A 22,576-nucleotide genomic window follows, 5' to 3' on the forward strand; every position below is an offset into this window, starting at 1 on the left:
TATATATATATAGGGAGAATGTGAACTAATAGAAGAAATTGCAAGAAATAAGGCGCGTGGTATCAGACGACTATAAAAAGTATAAATCTGGTGACGTGGATCACACGTGATAAAACGTCATGTTCTTTATGGAATTTATCAGACACAGTGAATAAGAAATAATTAAATATTTAAATGTGCGCAAAAAACTATTTGTTAATAAGTTAGAAATTATGATGGATGCTGTCTTTAAAATACGTGAAAAACGGAATCGCTTATAAGAAAAAGAATGACTAACGCTTAACCCATCAGAAAATTCCATTTCGTTTTTCCCTCATTCCTATTTAATGAAGGAATTAATATTTGAAAAAAACTGTATTAACATCAAGTGAACATGAATAAACATGACATGAATAAAAAGTATTTAATTGACGATTGAACNTGCGCAAAAAACTATTTGTTAATAAGTTAGAAATTATGATGGATGCTGTCTTTAAAATACGTGAAAAACGGAATCGCTTATAAGAAAAACGCTTAACCCATCAGAATACGCTTAACCCATATACGCTTAACCCATCAGAAAATTCCATTTCGTTTTTCCTTCATTCCTATTTAATGAAGGAATTAATACCGTAGGGAACCGATTGTCCGGAACGGTCGGGACCATCGCTATTCCGGATAACTGATTTTTCCGGTTTTCTGAATCGCTACAAAAAGCCGTTTTTTCATTGTTAAAAAAATTCATTGAAAAAAAAAAATTTGGAAATAATCTTAAAAATAAGAAAAAACGATGAAGTAATAGACTAATGATTATTTCCAAAATGATGGTAAGGTAAACATCGTTAAAACAAGAAAGAAAAATCGTAAAATCCGGGAAAAAAAAAATTTTTTTTTAAAAATGGCGAGAAAATTTATCGAATTTCGTTCCGGTTTTTTGGTTTTCCGGTTTTCTGATTTCCGGACAACGGGTTCTATACTGTATTTGAAAAAAATTTGGGTGGCATTACAGCTGAACCAATGCTGTACATCTTTTTAGGATAGATTTCTTATGTTCTCTTGAAAATACAAGTACAGGAGAAAGTAGCTTGACTGTGGTAAATTTAAAATATTATGAGTTGCCTTGAGCAACAGCATTATTCCAGATAATGCTGAATGCAGTTAATCTCTATTTTGATAGGATGGACTACTAAAAGTTTGTTTTTGCTTAATCCAATAAAGTGAAGCTACTGAAAAGGGCAACCAATAATAATAAAAAAATTTAAAAATTGGAATTTAATGTTTGTGTTCGGCATTCGTTTGAAAGTTTTGAGCAAGACTTTGTTGTGATTAGTTGAGACTTTTTTCAACCTGAGCGAGAGCGGGCTTTCAGCTATGGCTCGCTCAGCAGGAGTTGGCACTTGGCCCCGCCTTCATCACGTGGTATGCGACGATACTATTTCGCTATCTTTGGGAGAAGGTTGTGAACAAGGTTGCTATTTGGCAATCGTATGGCAAAAATATTTATTTCGCAAACCTTATCTGCATTTTTTTTAACGTTAAGCATTTCATAAATTTGACGATATTTCACTCCATTTTTTTATGATACTTCTCTCTTTTAAGTGAATAGTTTGTCCTTTTCGAGACATTTTGCTGGGAAAACAGCAGTTTTTAAATTTAAAATATATTTAATTAGCTAGAGAAACGAAAGGCATAATAGCAGATGATAAAGCGAAGTAAATGATAGAAAAAGAATTCACTGTTTGTGCTTGGCGCGCTATAAAGGTTGTCTCAATTTCAAGCGCGGAGGTGTTTCTCTCCCGCACTGAAATGAACTCTGCGTCCGAGAAGGTGTAGCCAGCCAAGTGCCAACTCCTAGTGAACGAACTATAATTTCTTACGAGTATATTCAGCTAGATTTCTTATAAAAAGACTCATTATATGTTTTGTTTTTTACCATAGGATACGGAACTTCATATTTAATGATTAGATATATATTTATTTCATGATCTGTGTTTGAGTCAAGAAAAAAAAAGAAATTGAAAAGGAAAGACTTTTTTTATTCAATAAATTAACATTTATCTTTGAGTGATTCTGTGAATGCTCTCTTCTTTGGAGGCAACAACTGGAATTCATTCCAACCTATAATAATAAAGTAGCAAAGTTAATCTATATTTTATAGTTAAGATCATTTTATTCAATAACCAACAGTCGATATATCACTATTGATGTTTAACCGTGTAATTTTAATGTCACCCAAAAGACACTTCAATTGAGCATTGAGACAAACTATCATTCGTGGAAGATTACAAATTGTTTTGATGGAACTAACTTGTATATTTGCGTTACATAGAGAGAGAAAACCATGAAATCTTCCCACAGTTCACCTGACGGGTTTCTAACCCATGATCTATCAACCATTGAGTATATTTTACGTTCGCTTTATGGTAGGTGCGAGCCGAGAACAGAATTCATATCGACCAGCCTTGCTAGGATCCAAACCTGGTTCTCCTCAGTTGGAGGCTAGCGCTCTATCCCCTGAGCCACAGCGGCTCTGTGAGAGATCATTGTTAGGGTTGAAAAATCATTGTTTTGATTACGTTTAAAAATATATAATGGTTACCTGTAACTGTACACCCAAATGTTCCTTTGGGAGCTTGCTTTATGAAAATAGATGCAAAATAGGAACAACTTATGTGGCACATTTCAGTGGATTTTATAACCTTATAATTGTCGTTGAAGAGTCGACCTAATTTTTGGGTTTACGACTACTAATGTTGTCATTTTGAACCTAATCCAGGATACAAGGACGCTCCTGGATCAAGTATGGAGAGAAATTCGCCTTTGATGGAGGCAACCCGCATTTGCATTACATGGAGAGGAAGACCGCGAGAACCACCCACGGTTAGCCTCACGGCAAAGGGACCCTTGATCCGTCTTTCACGTCAGCACTGTGGTCGGTGCAAACCGGATGCGAACTCGTATCGACCAGAGCCTGTTCGCTCACATCATTTGAAGGCGAACGTTCTATCCCCTGAGCCATCGCGGCCTCATTTAACGACAATTGGATATAAATGTTGCGGGTATTTATTAAATTAAATTAATTTTATTTGAGTTGTGCGAATGTTTCTTAGTTAAACACAATTTACTGAATTCTGACGTACTTGGAACACACAGAAGGGTTCTATCACATTCTTCTATGAAGATTTGGCAGTTGCAGATTTGGTGACTTTTTCACCAGCTGGACCGGTGAAAGCTCCTCCGGCTATCCTGCCTTCTGGAGTTCCCCCGATAGGCAGACTGGGTGATGATACGAAGTGATTCTTGATGATTCCCTCCAAATGGGCCATCTCTTGTGAATCCAGTTGAATGGGTGAATCATGTGCGCGAGATGAGATGGCTGCTTGGGCTGCTTTTTCGTAGGTTCTGATTCCGATGTTGGCATGAGGAAGAATAAGACCACTGCCAGATCGACCATAGTGATCCAAACCATATCCATGGGCATGTCCGTGACCTGAAAAAAGCACAACAGGTGTATTCTAAAAATTTCTGCCTAATCAATAGAACCGATTGAATCTAAATGCATTACTTTAAATTACTTATTCAGCAATTGATATGGTTTCTGTATAAATTCGTCTGACTATTGAATATTAGTCATGTCAAAGTTCTTGATTCTCCGATCACAAATATTTTGATGATTTATGTTGGTTTCAGTGTGATTCATGATGGTCCAACCATCATCCAACATTTCCCATCACGTGTTTATGGTTCTTGATATGCCAACAAACTTCTATCATTCCACGATGGAAAATGCCACTTTAATACTGGGATGGTCAACCATCGAGAGAAGTTTGACTNTTTTTTAGGTACTTTATCTTTTTGCATCGGTGGCCTACAGTGTGACTGCTGTCAAAGTAATCCAAGTTGGACTATTATAAATCTGTCCGAATTCCTACATTGGTTACGTATATTGGTTACCATCAAAAAATATAATGGTTCATGATGGAATAATTAATGGTTACCATCAGGATTATGTTGAGCTATCAAAGGAAAACCATCAAAAATTTTGAGTCGGGTTGTCACGATCGATGAACAAAGGCAACTCAAGTTGTCTCGATACTTTTTTTAATGTTTTTTAGGTACTTTATCTTTTTGCATCGGTGGCCTACAGTGTGACTGCTGTCAAAGTAATCCAAGTTGGACTATTATAAATCTGTCCGAATTCCTACATTGGTTACGTATATTGGTTACCATCAAAAAATATAATGGTTCATGATGGAATAATTAATGGTTACCATCAGGATTATGTTGAGCTATCAATGGAAAACCATCAAAAATTTTGACTTGAGTAGAACTCTGACTATCACCAGTCAGCTACAGTTAACGAAATCGATCTATATTTCTTTGGATGGAAATTGTTGACTGTCGTAACTAAAAAGATATAATACAGACGCTTCATTGCTTTTAGATTACTGTTTTGAAATTTAAAAGGAAATAAACTGTTTTGATTTTAATTTCAATTCAACAAAAATGTTTCGATTTACATTTTTTTTTTTGATAAGTGTTTGTTTAAAACACTTACAGTTAAAACAGAAGAGTATTATGTCGTTCAATAAGTTACAGAAAGAAGGACTGAATTTCACAGTGAATTCGTCATAACTTGCAGAAACTTGACTGTACTTTATGTAAATGACATAAGAATTTTGTCATTAGCTATCAGAATGTTTTTCCTAATTAAAAACAATCGATGTAAAAGGAATAACGTAAGAATAATTTTTTTAACAAAATCAAATAAATACTTAACGATAACTTGTAAGAACTTTTTAGAGTAAAAGGAAATGAAGTATTTGCATTTTAATAATACTCTTTGTATTTTAAAATTATTATGGAACTTTATTTGTTCAAAGAAGTGATCTATCGTATAGTTGTTTAAAAAAAGTAATTTGTTCTAGAGAATAAAATTTTCAATTAAAGAAGTGTAAAAAAGTACCATGTCCGTGTCCGTGCCCGTGACCGTGCCCGTGTCCATGACCGTGTCCGTGACCATGTCCATGCCCATGTCCGTGACCATGTCCATGCCCGTGTCCGTGACCATGTCCGTGTCCATGTCCGTGACCATGTCCATGTCCGTGACCATGTCCGTGACCATGTCCGTGACCATGTCCATGACCGTGACCGTGTCCATGACCATGACCTAAAATGAGTTTTGTAATTTTACAAAAAATTTATTTAAAACAAAGGAGCTCTTAAGATTTTGGTAATTTTTCTATCTATTTTTTATGTAGATTTGTAGAGATTCTATGCAGATATATATTGAGAAGATGCGGTAAATTTGTCTAGATTGTTCTGCGGTTAAACTTTTCATTTTAAGAACAGCTAGCACGTGGTTTTTATTACTCGTAATGTATTATTTTAACTCCTTAACTTAAGAATTTCTTTTGAAAAAATGCCGGGGAACATAAATATGTTGAGTACAGAAAGGAGTTACAGTAAAATTTGAAAACTCTTTTTTTAAATCATTGTTTAAGTGCTTTAAATTTTATGGAACTTGATGCCGCATTGCTTGAAAAAATAATTAAACCATACTATTAATCGTTAACCAGTTTCAACCATTTCTTTCAATGATTAAGGAATATATTTTGAGGACAGGTAGAATTCCTTCTACAAATTCTGAACGACTTGATTTGGTGCAAATTCCGACAGGAGAATTCTTAAATCACCATACAAAAAAAAATTTAAAAAATGAATTTCAGTTTATAGTAATGATTTATTTATTTTCGTGTAGTAAGTTAGCACGCGTAAAATCAACAAGTACAATTAAGGAGATGTTACCAAATTATTATTCGTAAAAATATTTAGAATATTTCGAATTAATTTAAAAAAAATAGTTAAAAAATGAAATAAAACGAAGTATATCTATTTAGACTTTTTCTTACCATGACCATGACCGTGACCATGTCCATGTCCATGACCGTGACCATGTCCATGACCTATAAACAAAACATAACATTCAAAATTTTGAATTCATGTATTACTTTTGAGTTTTAGAGGATTTTCGAAATAGTAACTGTTTCGTCGCATTCAAAAATAGAATTATTAAATTCAATACTTCTGTTAATTGGAAGAAAATAATATAATTTTATAGAAGAATACTAATTTAATTTAGTGAAAACAGTTACTTCATTATACAATTACATTTGGTTCGTGATAAATGAGTGCTCAATTTGTGAGATATTTTTTGGAGCGGAATCTCGATGATAAAAGAAACTTTAATATAGTCTTATCTACAAACATGCATACGTTTATACAGTACATACCATGTCCGTGACCGTGTCCGTGACCATGTCCGTGACCGTGACCATGTCCGTGACNACTTGACTGTACTTTATGTAAATGACATAAGAATTTTATCATTAGCTATCAGAATGTTTTTCCTAATTAAAAACAATCGATGTAAAAGGAATAACGTAAGAATAAATTTTTTTACAAAATCAAATAAATACTTAACGATAACTTGTAAGAACTTTTTAGAGTAAAGGAAGTTTTGGTAATTTTTCTATCTATTTTTTATGTAGATAGATTCTATGCAGAGAGATTCTATGCAGATATATATTGAGAAGATGCGGTAAATTTGTCTAGATTGTTCTGCTGTTAAACTTTTCATTTTAAGAACAGCTAACACGTGGTTTTTATTACTCGTAATGTATTATTTTAACTCCTTAACTTTAGAATTTCTTTTGAAAAAATGCCGCGGAACTTAAATATGTTGAGTACAGAAAGGAGTTACAATAAAATTAGAAAACTCTTTGTTTAAATCATTGTTTAAGTGCTTTAAATTTTATGGAACTTGATGCCGCATTGCTTGAAAAAATAATTAAAACCATACTATTAATCATTAACCAGTTTCAACCATTTCTTTCAATGATTAAGGAATATATTTTAAGGACAGGTAGAATTTCTTATACAAATTCTGAACGACCTGATTTGGTGCAGATTCCGACAGGAGAATTTTTAAATCACCATTCAAAAAAAATTTAAAAAATGAATTTCAGTTTATAGTAATGATTTATTTATTTTCGTGTAGTAAGTTATCACGCGTAAAATCAACAAGTACAATTAAGGAGATGTTACCAAATTATTATTTGTAAAGATATTTGGAATATTTCCAATTAATTAAAAAAAATAATTAAAAAATGAAATAAAGCGAAGTATATCTATTTAGATTTTTTCTTACCATGACCATGACCGTGACCATGTCCATGTCCATGACCGTGACCATGTCCATGTCCATGACCGTGACCATGTCCATGTCCATGACCGTGATCATGTCCATGACCTATAAACAAAACATAACATTCAAAATTTTGAATTCATGTATGTATTACTTTTGAGTTTTAGAGGATTTTCGAAATAGTAACTGTTTCGTCGTATTCAAAAATAGAATTATTAAATTCAATACTTCTGTTAATTGGAAGAAAATAATATAATTTTATAGAAGAATACTAATTTAATTTAGTGAAAACAGTTATTTCATTATACAATTACATTTGGTTCGTGATAAATGAGTGCTCAATTTGTGAGATATTTTTTGGGGCAGAATCTCGATGATAAAAGAAACTTTAATATAGTCTTATCTACAAACATGCATACGTTTATACAGTACATACCATGTCCGTGACCGTGACCATGTCCGTGACCATGTCCATGTCCATGTCCGTGACCATGTCCGTGTCCGTGTCCATGTCCATGTCCGTGTCCATGACCATGTCCATGTCCGCGACCATGTCAGTGACCATGACCGTGCCCGTGACCATGTCCATGTCCGTGACCATGTCCTAAATAAGGGTAATCATACATTTAAAGAATTTTTAATGCAAATTCGACATTATTAAATTTAAAAAAAATACTTATATATTGAGTGGGGTTACAACTTGAATTTATTTATTCGCAACGTGATTAAATGAATAGAATTTGTTTAGGTCTGAGGATCAATGCATGTTAAAAATAAAAAATTTTGAAGTACCTTTTCTTGGAAGATATTTTGCACGTAGCATTATGCCAGTACGTAAGTTGTATGCAAACTCTTTTGTAAATAGAGATTTTTTTGTAAAAACTATGCAGAGCGTGAAAGTGTAAAAAACCTCTCTATGTGCACATTTTTCAAAAAAGTTTCTTCTCATTTTGCTTTATTTTAGCAGCATTTCAACCCAGGTGTTGTTTTTTTTTTCGTTTCTTTTGTTGTGTTTTTAATTAACTGATTTTTCTAATCATTTTTATAATAAATTTTTGTCAAAGAAATTTCACACTTTTTGAGTTGAAGTTCTAAGAGTAAAATTGAAAATTCTTCCCGTTAAAATATTTTAAATGTGTAAAGTATTCAAACAGAAAAATTTTTTCAAAATCGATATGTATCTGATAATACCAGAATATAAAAGCTTGGCGTTTTCTTAAATACAAGTTTACTTCTCTAAAATTACTTTTTTGGAAGCAATTTGACCTGAGCCTTTTGATCGAATTTGGTGGATTCAAACTTAGTTAAGGCATTTTAGTGCATTCGCCTTTGTTATAATTAAGTGAATATAATAATTATTTATCCATTAGAAGTTCGGAGCATATTCTGCGGAAAAATGTTTTTAGATTCAATAGATAGAGAACTAAGATGCGTCAACAATCTTTAAAGAAATTTATTAAAAAGCGGAATTAACTTACCATGTCCGTGACCGTGACCATGTCCATGACCGTGACCATGTCCGTGACCTGAAAAATACCAATTAAACAGTGTTAATATAATATGAAGTAAATGTAAAAACCATCTTTGAAAGGAATATATTTTTAAATTAAAATGTCAAAAATAGACTTAAATGCGTACACATTTGTTGTTATAAACTATTAATTAGTTGTTATATTAGAAATTGAATTTTAATGTATCATATATAATTCATAAATTGTGTACCGTGACCGTGTCCGTGGCCATGTCCATGTCCGTGACCGTGTCCATGTCCGTGACCGTGTCCATGTCCGGCACCGTGTCCATGCCCGTGACCATGTCCATGCCCGTGACCATGCCCATGTCCGTGACCATGTCCATGCCCGTGACCATGCCCATGTCCGTGACCGTGTCCATGTCCGGCACCGTGTCCATGCCCGTGACCATGTCCATGTCCGTGACCATGTCCATGTCCGTGACCATGTCCATGCCCGTGACCGTGTCCGTGACCTGAAAATAATCGATTAAACCGTGATTATATAATATGAAGTAAATATTGTTTTTCAACTGCAGCATATATATGTTATTATATATATATATATATACACATATATATATATGTGTGTGTGTATGTGTTATTGCATGCTATTGCATATATGTATATATGCTATAATGTATATGTTATTATATATAGTTCATTGAAAGGTTTTTATTAACGAAAATATCAAATATTAATTAAAATGTGTAAAATTATGTTGAGATATAAAATATTATTTAGTTATAAGGAAAATGAAATTTCTAACTTATCAAATATAATGCATAAATTCTATACCATGTCCGTGACCATGCCCGTGACCATGTCCATGTCCGTGACCATTTCCATGCCCGTGACCATCTCCATGACCATGACCTATATAAGTCAATACATTAATATTTACATCATGCATTTACAAATTTTGTCAAAATATGAAATGAATTCATTTTAAAGTGAACCTAATAGTGATCCTTATGCTCGTACTATACTATAAAAATACATATTTTTAGTGAACAAAATATATCTATCATAACAATGACTAAGATTAAAATATTATTTCTAATGTCAATTCTCTTTAGAACTGAATTTCTCATCGCTCGAAAGTTTAATCTTGTAATTTGATGCAATTTAAACATCTATGAAAATAGAGAAATTTAAGTGTTTAGTTATAGAGTGTCATTAATTTTTGTAAATTTGCTTACCATGTCCGTGACCACCGCCATGACCATGACCGTGACCACTGCCATGACCATGACCGTGACCACCGCCATCTCCACCACCATGTCCATGGTCGTATCCGTGTCCTCGTTCACTCAGACCATAACCTTCACCGAGATCAAAGCCAGAGATCTCGGAGAGGCCACCAATCTGGCCGTGCTCGTCGGTCGTGTAACCGTAACCGAATCCCCCATCTTTGCCGACACCCAAACTGATTTCGTGGCTTCCAGGAAGGTTATATGTCTTTTCTAGGGAGCCATCTGAACCGTACGTTGATTGGCTGTCACCTGTAGAGACGAAAGAAATGCTAATTGTAGTAGTAGTACTTCATTTATGTCGTACTAGAGCTGCGCATTGGAGACAATGCACATTTTGAAAAGACATTACAGATTCATGATTCCCATATGCAAAATTCCATAATCCCCATGGAAAAAGATACAAATGATTGCTAAGTAGGGATAATATTGTAACGAATACATGTTATAACTAATTCATGTAGAAAGATATTACAAATGATTTAAAAGGAAAAGTGTTATAACTAATTCAAATAGAAAGATATTTTAAATTATTTTAATGGAAAAATGTTATAATTAACTCATATCTAAAGATATATTATAAATGATTATATAGAAAAATTTTATAACTGATTCCTATCGAAGGATATTTGAAATGATTTCAATGGAAAAATGTTATAATTTATTTATATAGAAAGATATGGAAAATGATTTTAATGGGAAAATGTTATAACTAATTCATAAAGAAAGATATTTTAAATGATTTTAATGGGAAAATGTTATAACTAATTCAAATCGAACGATAAGGATTTCTGTGAAAAGATCGATAATTTTAAGTTGAAGGGTTTAATTTGAAAGGGTACGAAGCTTTTAGGTTTAATTAAGGTAAAATAATGTCAGAGAAGTCTCTATTTTTAGGAAAGCACTTCTTCGCTCTTGCTCAGAAAACTCATCGAAATATAATGTCAATAGGCATCTTTTCCTTTACAAATTAATTTTTGAAAGGTGAGAAATTTAGCGATTTTTAACTTTTTGCTGTTGACAGCCACCAAAGCTTTACCGTTTTCAGTCGTGCTCTCAGCAAAGAACCAATATCTCCCAGTATCGATCATTGCTGTTCATTTAAGGTTACAATTATTTTCAATGACATTCCTGAAAATAAAGAATTTTTTTTCCCTCAACGAAATTAATTTTTGATCAGAGATATATAGCAATCATACGACGGCAAAGATCTCATCTAGATCACGCACTCAGCATTAAAACAAGTCTAAAACGTACACTATCTGGCCAACAATATGGACTTAGAGCGTCTTGAGGCACACAATATTATGATGTTGTTCCCCCTTTTGCATCGGTGACAGCCTGCACACGTCTGAAAAGACGTTCCGCCAGTTTTTGAGTAGGAATTGACTTCCATCACAGCTGAAGTGAGCAATTTGGTTGGCTACCTGCGTTCTAATTCATCCCAAAGATGTTCTATGGGATTTAGAATGGGGCCCTGCGAAGGTTGGTCCAGTTTTTGAACACCCATTTCGTAAAACCACGTCTGTGCAAGCCTTGCTATGTGAATGGAAGAGAAATGGGCAGAAATATTGCCATAAGAGTTGGGAGTGCAGCATTGTCCACATACACAACTCAGAGTTCATGTTTCCAACCACAAGAGCTAACAAACCCAGGCCAAACCGTGAGAAACATCCCCACACCATTATTCTTCCTCCACCATAACAACCAGGTAGTCTGTATACTTTTCTACAGATAGTATATATATTTTCATCAAAAATTACAATCAGTTTAAATATCAAAAAAAAAGTTATTTTATTTTCCGAACATCCATTTCTGAAAGCTTGTTTGCTTAAAGCAACAAATCCAAAAAAGTTTTGTAATTGCATTATTAAACTATTTTGGTGTAGACGGGGATGTAGTGTTCCTTCACCCCTAATCTGACTCAAATAAATGGATTTTCCAGTGAGTCATAAGATTCATTTCGGAAGGTTCATAGTATGTGAAGCTTACCTAAACCATAAGATAACAAATCGACATTCCTTCCTTCTGGTTTCTTCAATGTAATCTTCTCCTGTACCTTGACGGCGGCCACACAGTAGGCCACCAATGCAAAAAGATGAAGTACCTGAAAAAGTTTAAAAAATACATCATGTCAACTTGAGTTGCCTTTGTTAAAAAAGTTTAAAAAATACATCGTGTCAACTTGAATTGCCTTTGTCAAAAAAGTTTAAAAAATACATCGTGTCAACTTGAATTGCGTTTGTCAAAAAAGTTTAAAAAATACATCGTGTCAATTTGAGTTGCCTTTGTTAAAAAAGTTTAAAAAGTATAAAAAATACATCGTGTCAAATTAAGTTGCCTTCGTTCATCGCTCGTTGTGGGCTTTTATTTACGATCGATGAGATCGTAAATAAAAGCCCACATAATGAATTGATCTCACCGTCCACTTTGATCTCGCTTTTCTGAAAAACTCTTGACGAAACTATTTTAATCGGAGAGGTTTTTAATTATCAGTTGTTGTTGTTTTTTTTTTTAGAAAATTTATAATTTGAAATTATAGAAAGAAAAGACGGAAACTGAACAAATTTTTTAATCTTCCGCATTATAAACAGTAACGAAACAAAAATTGTTGTCGGCACTCGAGTAAATTGATTTTTTTTTAAAATTCATCAGAGTTTGAAATTTTTACGAAGTTTAATGTCTCCTTTAAAAAATTTAATGTCTTCTAAGTGTATCGAGAGAAAAATACAGCAAGTTAAGCACAATTATAAAAATCTGACAATCCTTTATTTTACGGATAGGTTTAATTATAAATATATTTTGGAATGCCTATTTTTCAAAAATTAGATTTTGTTCATCATTTCATGGAATTCCAGTTTTCCGATCTTTCACATAAATTCTAAGAATTTCAGAAAGACAAAAAAATTTTCCTCCGCTCAAAATATGGCTTTTTTTCCTAAAGTCACTGTAACAGTTTAAAATACTCGTCATACCTAAACATGTTTGAAGAATAGCAATGAAAAACACTTGAAAAATAAATTTCTAAATTGAAAAAAAAGAAGTCATTTTTCATTTTTTTACTATTTTTGTAACTTTCTATAGGGGTTACTTTTCTCTACATATTATAAAAAGCTATAAAGTAATTGCGTATTTCTATGTACGCATACCACAGAAATGGAATTGTTACCTTTTCTAAATTCTAATTGAATAGAATAATCACATAGCAGGGTTATCGAAAAACAAAGAAGATTCAAATAGATTTGGTTACCAAGAGATTAAAAATTAATAAAATCTATGATGATATTTATTTGTAGCCTATTTACTTTTCCCTTATTTAACGGTTTTTATCGGTTATATTTATTTATCAATCTATCTTAATTTTATTTTGTGCATTTTTGGTTGTTTAAACTAAACTTATTGTTCCTTTATTCTATTAGGAAGTAATCGTATGATTATGCAACATTTTCGGATGAAGCAACCATTCTATAATTATTAAAAGTTCTTTTATAATCACTATGTTATGTAGGCACTCAATTTATGCAAATTAAAATAATAAATACAAAATAATTATTTAACATTGTAGAAGCAATACGAACGAGAATTATCTCCTTGGCGAATATTTCTTATGGTGATTAAAAATATTATATAAATTAAAAAAAAAAAGTTTTTGGATGCAGTGATGGTTAGAAAAATTATTAATTTTGTACCGATTGAAATTTTAAAATAAACATATTTTAGAACTAAATTAAATTTTGCTTTTGCATCGTCAAGAAGCAAAATTAATTGCAGAGAATCGAAAAAATTTTATGGTACGTTACATGCGATGCGTCATTCTCCGTCGCGGAAAAATAAAAAGTGAAAGTAGGGTATCTGTAGATTTAAGTAGAACGAAATTTTAAAAATAAAAATTAATAAAACTACTGGAAAAAATATACACAGAAAAGATAAAAGAAGCAAAATATGTGAGGAAAAAAAAACAGACAATTATTCATCTCAGACTGCTGGAGATTTGGGAATAGAATGAAAGGAATTTCATAAAAAGAACTCATCTATGAAAAATAAAAATAGTGGATGGCTGCTGTAATTAAAATAAAATGATTGATTTAGATAAATTTGGCATAGAGTCCATATACATGTCGGAGGAAGGAAATGTTTTTTGTTTTTAAATAGTCGGATAATCAAGGGAAATCTCTAAAAACTCGAGGATACGATTGAAATTTCAAGAAAGAAATCCGCTGTTTTTAACTTCCATTTATCCAAAATCTTCCAAGTGTGAAATCCTTCATATTAGCACCCTTTAATAGGCCACTTCCTACTGAAAGTTTGTTTCTGGTTTCTAAAATTTGCACAAAGTTGAATTTACTGTGGAGAATTAAGGGAAGAGAAATATTGTTATTCAATCAAGTCATGCATAATATTATTTGCGTTTTCTTTTTTTGGTTTATTTAATTTTTTCACTCTGAATTGAGAAAAACTATTAGACATTCGTAAATAGTTACGTCATAAGTTATAATGGTTTTGTAGATTAAAAGATATAAATCAAAAGTTTTAATTTTCTCACGTAAAGCATTTTCATTTCAAAACTGTTAGTTTTTTTTTGTTTTTTTTTTCTTACTTAGAAATTATTATATTTCACTAATGACTGTTTCAAATAAAACCCTTGCAACTTCGAAACTATTTGTTTCAAGGACTTAATTATGATTTTACTGGATTTAGCGTAAGCAAAAATTTCATCGTTAACAATGCCTGATATGTTTAGATTGCAATATTCTGCGTTTAATTCGACATAAGTCCAAAATTATACGCTTTAAGCATAAAATCTTAATAATTCTTTTAACAAATAATTTTACTGACTTTGTTTTGAACTAAATTTATTTAGCATGAAAAACTATGCTTTATTTCTTCAGATAGCAACATCAGCGATTGGGTATTATAGTGTGTAAAAATAGCATTTAGTATAAATAAAGCGCTTATAACCTTTAGTCCTATCAGTTATTCTCATATCAATTTTCTTATATTAAATTAGGTCTTTTATTCAAATCAACATGAAAAAAACCCATAGGAAACCTTATTTGTCTAGCAATGCTAGGAATTTTAATAGGTATGGATTGTATAATAGATTAATAGGTCAAAATTTGTATGCCTTTTTACATGAAACGCTAATAATTATTAAACTATCATTACTAACGACTTTGGTGTGATTTCTTTAAATTTTCACTTTCTAATTAAAATACTAATGCGTTCAATTCACGTTTTTTTGTTTTCGCATGGAAAAAAATTTTATGCTTGTGTATCTACTTATTATTTTTTCTTAATCTTCTTGAATTGTTTTACAATTTTTTAAGATTTAATAAAATTATTAATAAATATTCATTTCGATATTTTCGATAATTTCGATAAAAAAAGATACTTCAAATTGGGATGTAATACTGAATGCTTTCAGGAACTTTTAATTTTTCAAATATTTCTAAGAATAAGATGAGAGAAACTATTTTCCTCACATTTTAATATTCATCTAAGTAAATTCAGCATCTGAAATAACTGCAGATTCTCACTTCATGCTTGTCATTGATATAAAATATAATTTATGTTTCGTAAGTTGCTGTTTTTTTCTGTATATTTAAAAAATAATAATAATATTTNAAATATTTCTAAGAATAAGATGAGAGAAACTATTTTCCTCACATTTTAATATTCATCTAAGTAAATTCAGCATCTGAAATAACTGCAGATTCTCACTTCATGCTTGTCATTGATATAAAATATAATTTATGTTTCGTAAGTTGTTGTTTTTTTCTGTATATTTAAAAAAAAATAATAATATTTCTCCTTCAACTTATTCTCTGTACAAAAATTGGTTAATAGTAACAGAAGCTTGAATTTTAAATTTTTTTTTCTTTTTTTTTTCTTAGTATTCTTCAAATTATTTGCATTATTAAGTGACTCATCATTTCCCAATATAATTCGAAGTGTCGAAAGGGGGTGCTTCTTTATTTAATTTTCAAGAATAAACGGATATTTGACATTATCTCTCGATACGTATAAACTAGAAGGCCGTCACCCAGATATAATTTGGAAATGTAAAGCGTGTGGTATTTTTGATTCTCTATTAATATTTTCTCACAAAATTAGACTAATCGATAGTTTTTTTTAATTTGAGTTGCCTGTTTTTATATTTTTGATCCTTGCTTTTATGCGATTCACGTTTAAAGAATATTTTCATCCAAATCGGTTTTCATCAGTTTAAACAAAAAGAAAATTAGATCCTAAAAAAGTAAAATTGAGAAACCGAAAAAAATTTTAGAAGTTCATCTGTCTCTGTGAATCTAATAGAGCTACTTTTTCACGATCTGCCTTTTTATTTACTTATTTATTTAATTTTTTTAATGGTATTGTGCTCTCTAACAGTTCTGCATCATCAAAAGTTTCTTAATTACAAAAAAAAAAAAATATCAAGAAAATACCAATTAAAAAGTTTAACCGAAAATCCAAAATGGTAATGAAATAGTTGTGTCACCTTACAAACCCTTCCAGTTCGGAAAAAAATCAGCATTAGGAAATATAATGTTGAAAATATGTGTTTAAAAACTATTTTATAAATGTATAATCTTATTTAATTTAATTTAGTTATTTAAATTCATATAAAAATTTTATTTTTTCATTTTATTTGAATACAGAATTTTATTAATTTTATAATTTATTAAATTTTATTTAAATACATATTTTAAAAAAATTAAAATTTTATTTGAATACATAATTTTATGAATTTTTATAATTTATTAAATTTTATTTGAATACATATGAAAAATACGTATTTAAATGAAACTAAAAATATGCAAACTAGTAATTGAAAGCTTTTTAGTACTGAAACTAAACTTCTTAATGGAAAGGAAGCTTTATGTTTGTCTGGCATAAGCTTGAAAGATTCATAAAAACTAGATAGAATAATTTTATTACTACTCTATGCAAGCTAATATATTCATTCCTTAAAATAATTTAGGAATTGAATTTGCGACATTATAGTTAGTTCCCTTTATGTTTATCCGAACTTTCTATGGAAATATTTTATATTTTTCAACTTCCTTAAAAATGATGCATGTGCTGTAAGAATCAAAAATCGAAGAAAAAGCCTTTAAATTCATTTTAGTTTGTTTTACTGTAAGAGGCTCACTATTACACAAAGCCGGTATTGAATGAATGGAAATAATAAAAGCATACTTATCAAGGGAAAAAAAAAACAATAAGTAATCCGAGATGGAGTGTATAATCCAAATGCAAAGTAATCCACAGTTGTTGATATAATCCAAGGGTTGTTGCTTTACTTACCGAAAACTTCATCTTTGATAATTGATTGTTGGGTTGTGTTCTGGTTGTGAAAGTGTCTTTTTCACTTTATATACCCGACGATGGAGAAGTCACGTGCCAAACCACCCCCATCCCTCCACACCTGATTGGATAAATTGTTTCAGAAAAATGTCATTTTATTTTTCGGATTAAATTTAGGCACTTTCTTCAAAAAGTTTTAATTTTTTTTCGCTTCCTTTTAAGTAGTTGTGGTGTGGGGGCGACAGCGCTCACTGGCGCACCAAAGAACGGCCACTTCACTCTCTCTTTAGAGCAAACGAGAGTTTCCCCGTTGTGTTGTTGAACGGAAGATTAGATAATATCTCGTAATTAAAAAGCATTAAAACGCACCTTCACTGCATATTGAAGTATTTTTAGATTATTTCCCCCTTCTTTCAATGCATTCAAATAAACATTTTTTTAATAAAAATAGATCTGATTCCAATAAGGCGTAATAATTTTTCAAAGTCGGGGGCCTAGCAGTCCCTTTAAAGAAGCCCGCAAGGAATTTTGAGTGAGGGATATCTTTTGTAGTCTGTAAAATAAGTTTTTGGGAATACTTTTGATTGTTTAAAGTAGTGTTTCTTAACCTTTTTGATCTAATGGACCCCTTTTAAAAAATTTTAAGAAGTCACGGACCACCCCCCTGTGAAAAAAATAATTGAAAGAAACATCAATTATTAGAAAACATTTAATTTTATTATTTTAATAGTATACAAAATTTCTGAAATTAAAATTTTTAATGTAAAGGTTGCTGCTGCTTTTCCGTAATTAATAAATTGAATTAGGGGATGGTTTTCGACAAAGCAACGTGCATATCATGTTCAACATTCAATCGATTTGGATGTTATCTTTTTATTGTCACAAGTGTGGAAAATCCCTCTATGCAAAGATACACTGTAGCAAACGGAATTACAGCTGCCATAGCTCGCTTACAAGCAATGGGTAGGCTTCCAAACGTTTTACAAATTAGGAGTAGTCAGCGGACCTACAAAATATAACTCATGGACCCCTAAGGGATTCATGAACCACAGGTTAAGAAACCCTGGTTTAAAGGGTATTTTTTTGAAATCTGGCAGGGCATTTTTAGAACAAAATTTGGTGGGAGATTCACAAAGAAAGAGATTCATTTAAAAATAAAATTTATGCAATTTTTGGTATAGCATAGTCATGAAAACTACATACTTGTATACGTCCCATTAAATATGTATATATATATNTGCTATTAAATTAGTTTTTGTTTGTGGGCTTAATTTATTTAAAGAAGATGCTAGTATGTAAAGTTTTTGTTGTGGCTCCTTTACCCAACCAAATTTGCATAATAATAGTGTTACTATCAATGCATGAAACTGGATATTCTGCAAAATGTTTGAAACTGAATATGTAGGTATAAAATAGTTGATATTTCTTTCATTTTCTTGGCATTCTGTAGAATGGCTAATGACGAAACATCAATCAACATAACAGTTCTTATTTTTCATTTCTTAAGAGCATTAGCATTTGCCACTCTGCAGAGTATCTAGGCATTCCGCATGACTATTCAAAGTGCATAATAATTATAATGTGTCGTACGTAATATTAGGGTAGTAATCACATTTTGTGAAAAGGCTAGGTGTTCTACACAATGGCTAGACATTTTATAGAATGCCAGCATTTTTTACCGTGACAGTAACATATCTAATAAAATCAGATAGATTTTCATTCTATTTTTAAATCGTGAATAAAAATTAGGATTTCGAGTCAACCTCAAAATATTTTCAAGTGCTTTATGCTTGTTTTTCTCCTAGGAACAAATTAATTTAATTATACAGTAGGGAACTGATTATCCGGAATGATCGGGACCATCGATATTCCGGATAACTGATTTTTCCGGTTTTCTGAATCGCTACAAAAAGCCGTTTTTTATTGTTAAACCCAACTAAAAAAAAAAAAAATTTGGAAATAATCTTAAAAAGTAGAAAAAACGATGAAGTAATACACTAATGATTATTTCTAAAATGATGGTAAGGTAAACATCTTTCAAAGAAGAAAGAAAAATCCTAAAATCTTATGAGAAAAAAAATATTTTTTGAAAAAAATGGCTGTAAAATGTATTGAATTTCGTTCCGGTTTTTTGGTTTTCCGGTTTTCTGATTTCCGGATAACAGGTTCTGTACTGTATTATTATTTTTTTTAAAGCTTATTGTAAAGAAAAGGAATTAAAAATGTTATTTTGTGTTCAAGAAAGATAATATAAAATTTTTTAGTCATGGTTTTTTATTGAAATATTTGTTTTAAAAATTTTTTGTATGTATCATTATTGTTTATTAAATTTCAAATCTTACATTTTTTAATTCTTTACTAATTTGGTTTGGTTATAAATATTATCAGGGGTGTTTGTGCTCCGGGGAAACCCCGGAATTCCGGGGATTTTGAACTTCGATACCCGGAAATTCCGGGTATCATCGTTCAAAAGGAAGTAGGAATAATAATGAATTTTTATTTTGGTCTGGGTAATTTTGTTTGCTTTGAAAGCAGAAAACGCAAGGTCAGCGTGTGTGGGGAAAACTTTTCCTTTCTTTCTCCAAAGGCAGTGATAATGCGTGAAAAGGGGGGAAAAACTTTTTTTTTGTTCTTTCCTTATTGCGAGTTATGACTCATTCCCCCGGTTCTCGGACATTCTCTTCTGGATTCTTTTCGGCGAGTAGGCAGAAAAAAAGGGAGAGACTTCGCTCGACCATATGTGCGATCACGTGACTCTGGGTTCAAAGGTCTTATCTCTCCTGGCGTGGCGCCAATAAGTAGAGAAGGGGGATTTTTCGCCGTATTAGCCATTTGTCATTGATCGCTTCGCAACTTTTTTTTCTCCGCTGTGTAAAATTTTCGTTTCATTTATTGATGCACGTGTAAATTTTTCGTTTCGTTTATTGAAATATTTTTTTATTTATGTACGCAAGAGAATTTCACTATGAAATTTCTCGATATAAATAGTGATATTATACAATTAGAAGAAGGTGTCCGGAATGCATTTAGGTGGAATTGGATTGAACAGAGAGATGGTAATGGGGATACCATCGGCACATGGTGCAAGAAAATAAATGTTGCTGGACAAGCATATTGTGTTTTTTGTAACTCACTGCTGAAGTATGGTGGGGAAGGATTCAAGGCTTTCACAAATATTCTAAAACTGTGACGCACATAAAATATTCAAAGTGCATTAGACATTCAATGACTTTAAGTAATTATGCTAATTCAAAAAATACTGATGACTTACTGGAGACTGATGCTCGGCCATTAGATATAGTGACAAGAAAAGCGCACCAAGAGGTGTTAATAACTTCGTTTATCGCCGAGAATTCTCTTTCTTTCAATGTAGCTCCCAATTTAATTGAACTCTACAAACAGTTGAGCCGCGATCAGACGACACTAAACTCGTTGGGACTACTGCTTGTTATAAGATGAAATATGGACTCGCAAAAACTATTAAGGAAAATATCATTAAAACTTTCAAGGAGACTCCATTTTCTCTAAATTTGGATGAAAGTACTAGCAATGCTCAAGAAATTATACTGGCAATATTGGTGCAGTTTTATGACAACAATCAAAATGAAGTTGTAGTTCATCATTTTGCATCTCTAAAGATGGAATCTTGCAATTCAGAAGCTGTTTTTAAAGCAGTTGTTAATACTATTGAAGATAATAATATTCCATGGGCAAACTTAATTAGTGCATTAATGAACTCATGTAACACCATGCATGGAAAAAAAAAGGGTGTTGAAACCAGACTACGATCAAACAAAGCACCCCACTTATTAGATATTGATGGTGACACATGTCACATAGCTAATAACTGTGTAAAAAAATTTGCTTCATGTTTTGATCGATACTTAGAAGATTTGTTTGACGACATCTATTTTGATATGAAAAGCTGCAGTAAAAGAGAAAATTTTTTCAAAATCTGTGAATCCTTTGCCATTAAAAAACTTAAGCCCTTGAAGAGACCAGACCATAGGTGGGTGTACATTTTATGTGTTTTAGAAAGAATCAAAGATCTGTGGGATGTTCTTATTGCATTTTATTTTCACTACTTGGATAAAACTGATAAAGGGGATTATTTTTTTTATGTTGAAACTGTATACAATAAAATAAATATTTCTGCAGCTGAGAAAAAAATTGTTGAAGGGGTGCATTCTTGCTTGCATTCCCAACAACTCACAAAGGATGCTTTAGCTCGTAAAAAAAGAATACTAAATGGGTTATTTGTTATGCAAAACAAAACTTTATTGCATATGGCATTATATTTAGCAGTATTACCAGCGTTAAACACATATATTAAATTATTTGAAACAAAAAAAACAATGCTTCATTTAATACATTCCAGTATTTATAAATTGATGGCAAAATTTTTCTCTTTTTTTATGAAGCCAGTAAATATAAAGTGCACATCTTATAATGATTTATTAAAGGTTGATGTCACAAATCCAGAATTCCATCTACTTAGCAAAGTAATATGTACTGGTGCCGTAGCTTCCACTCTCCTGAAGAAATTATCAAAAAATCATCCAATAGCAAAAGAATTCCAAATTTCTCTGATGAAAGCTTATACTAATACAGCACAGCATATGAAACAGAAATTACCCCTTAAAAATTCATATCTAATTGGTTTTACAGCATTAGATCCAGAGCTAGGAGGTAAAACCAATACAATATTAGCTTTTGAAAAATTATCATCTTTTATGTCCCATATTTTTAGTGATAATGAAAAGTCAAAAGTAGAAGCTGAAATAAGGTTATACCAGAGTGATATTGATATCACCAAAGAAATGCTCTACACATCTGATGAAAGTGGAAATCAAGTCAAGTGTACAATTGATAAATATTGGTCTAAAGTTTTTAATTTAAAAGATGATTTCACAAATGATTATAAGTATCCTACATTGGCTAAATTGGTCAAAGCCTGCCTTAGCTGCTTCCATGGCCCATTAGTGAAAAGTGCATTCAACTTAATGGATACACTTGTCACTGACTATAGAACCTCTCTTAAGATTGATTACCTAGATGCAGTGCAGACTATTAAATATGATTTAATGGCTTCTAAAGAAACCACGTGAAAAATATGGCTCGAAAAATCCAATGACTGATCCAATTCACAAAGATCTCTTACTGAATATGAACAGAAGTTGGAAAACATATCAAGAGGACTTAAAAACATGTATTTCAGATGAGTCACCTATAAAAGTCTCTGAAAAACCTTCTACATTAGCAGAAAAGCAAACTGCTTCTACCTCTGCATGTGCAGTTCTCGAGGAAATTGCTTCAACT

General features: G+C 31.6%; 2 protein-coding genes and 1 pseudogene across 2 annotated transcripts; 1 reads left to right on the plus strand and 2 right to left on the minus strand.

Moving 5' to 3' along the window:
* Positions 1–1,994: 1,994 nt before the first annotated feature.
* Positions 1,995–7,667, minus strand: LOC139426590 (uncharacterized). Its single transcript, XM_071185896.1, has 7 exons — positions 7,623–7,667; positions 7,190–7,291; positions 6,273–6,372; positions 5,892–5,945; positions 4,946–5,149; positions 3,120–3,469; positions 1,995–2,097 (listed from the first exon to the last, which is right to left on the minus strand). Exons 1-6 carry the CDS (start codon positions 7,665–7,667, stop codon positions 3,153–3,155), a joined length of 822 nt encoding a protein of 273 aa, XP_071041997.1. The 3' UTR covers positions 1,995–2,097; positions 3,120–3,152.
* A 1,215-nt stretch (positions 7,668–8,882) lies between these two features.
* On the minus strand, positions 8,883–17,356 carry LOC107450145 (uncharacterized). The gene is made up of 5 exons (XM_043056490.2): positions 17,258–17,356; positions 11,942–12,056; positions 9,899–10,201; positions 9,495–9,572; positions 8,883–9,172 (listed from the first exon to the last, which is right to left on the minus strand). The coding sequence occupies exons 1-5, from the start codon at positions 17,267–17,269 to the stop codon at positions 8,883–8,885; spliced, it is 798 nt and encodes a 265-aa protein (XP_042912424.2). The 5' UTR covers positions 17,270–17,356.
* Positions 17,357–19,647: 2,291 nt separating this feature from the next.
* LOC139426591 (uncharacterized) lies at positions 19,648–22,576 on the plus strand (annotated as a pseudogene).

This window comes from Parasteatoda tepidariorum, chromosome 9 (assembly GCF_043381705.1).
Source record: "Parasteatoda tepidariorum isolate YZ-2023 chromosome 9, CAS_Ptep_4.0, whole genome shotgun sequence".
Classification (NCBI taxonomy): Eukaryota; Metazoa; Arthropoda; class Arachnida; order Araneae; family Theridiidae; genus Parasteatoda; species Parasteatoda tepidariorum.

Excerpts from the sequence above, each read along its gene's own strand:
- LOC107450145 (XM_043056490.2), bottom strand. Across the intron at positions 10,202-11,941 it reads TTTGTTATCTTATGGTTTAG|GTGACAGCCAATCAACGTAC; the intron begins GTAAGCTTCACA and ends TCGTCTCTACAG. Across the intron at positions 9,573-9,898 it reads TGGCGGTGGTCACGGACATG|GTCATGGTCATGGAGATGGT; the intron begins GTAAGCAAATTT and ends TGACTTATATAG.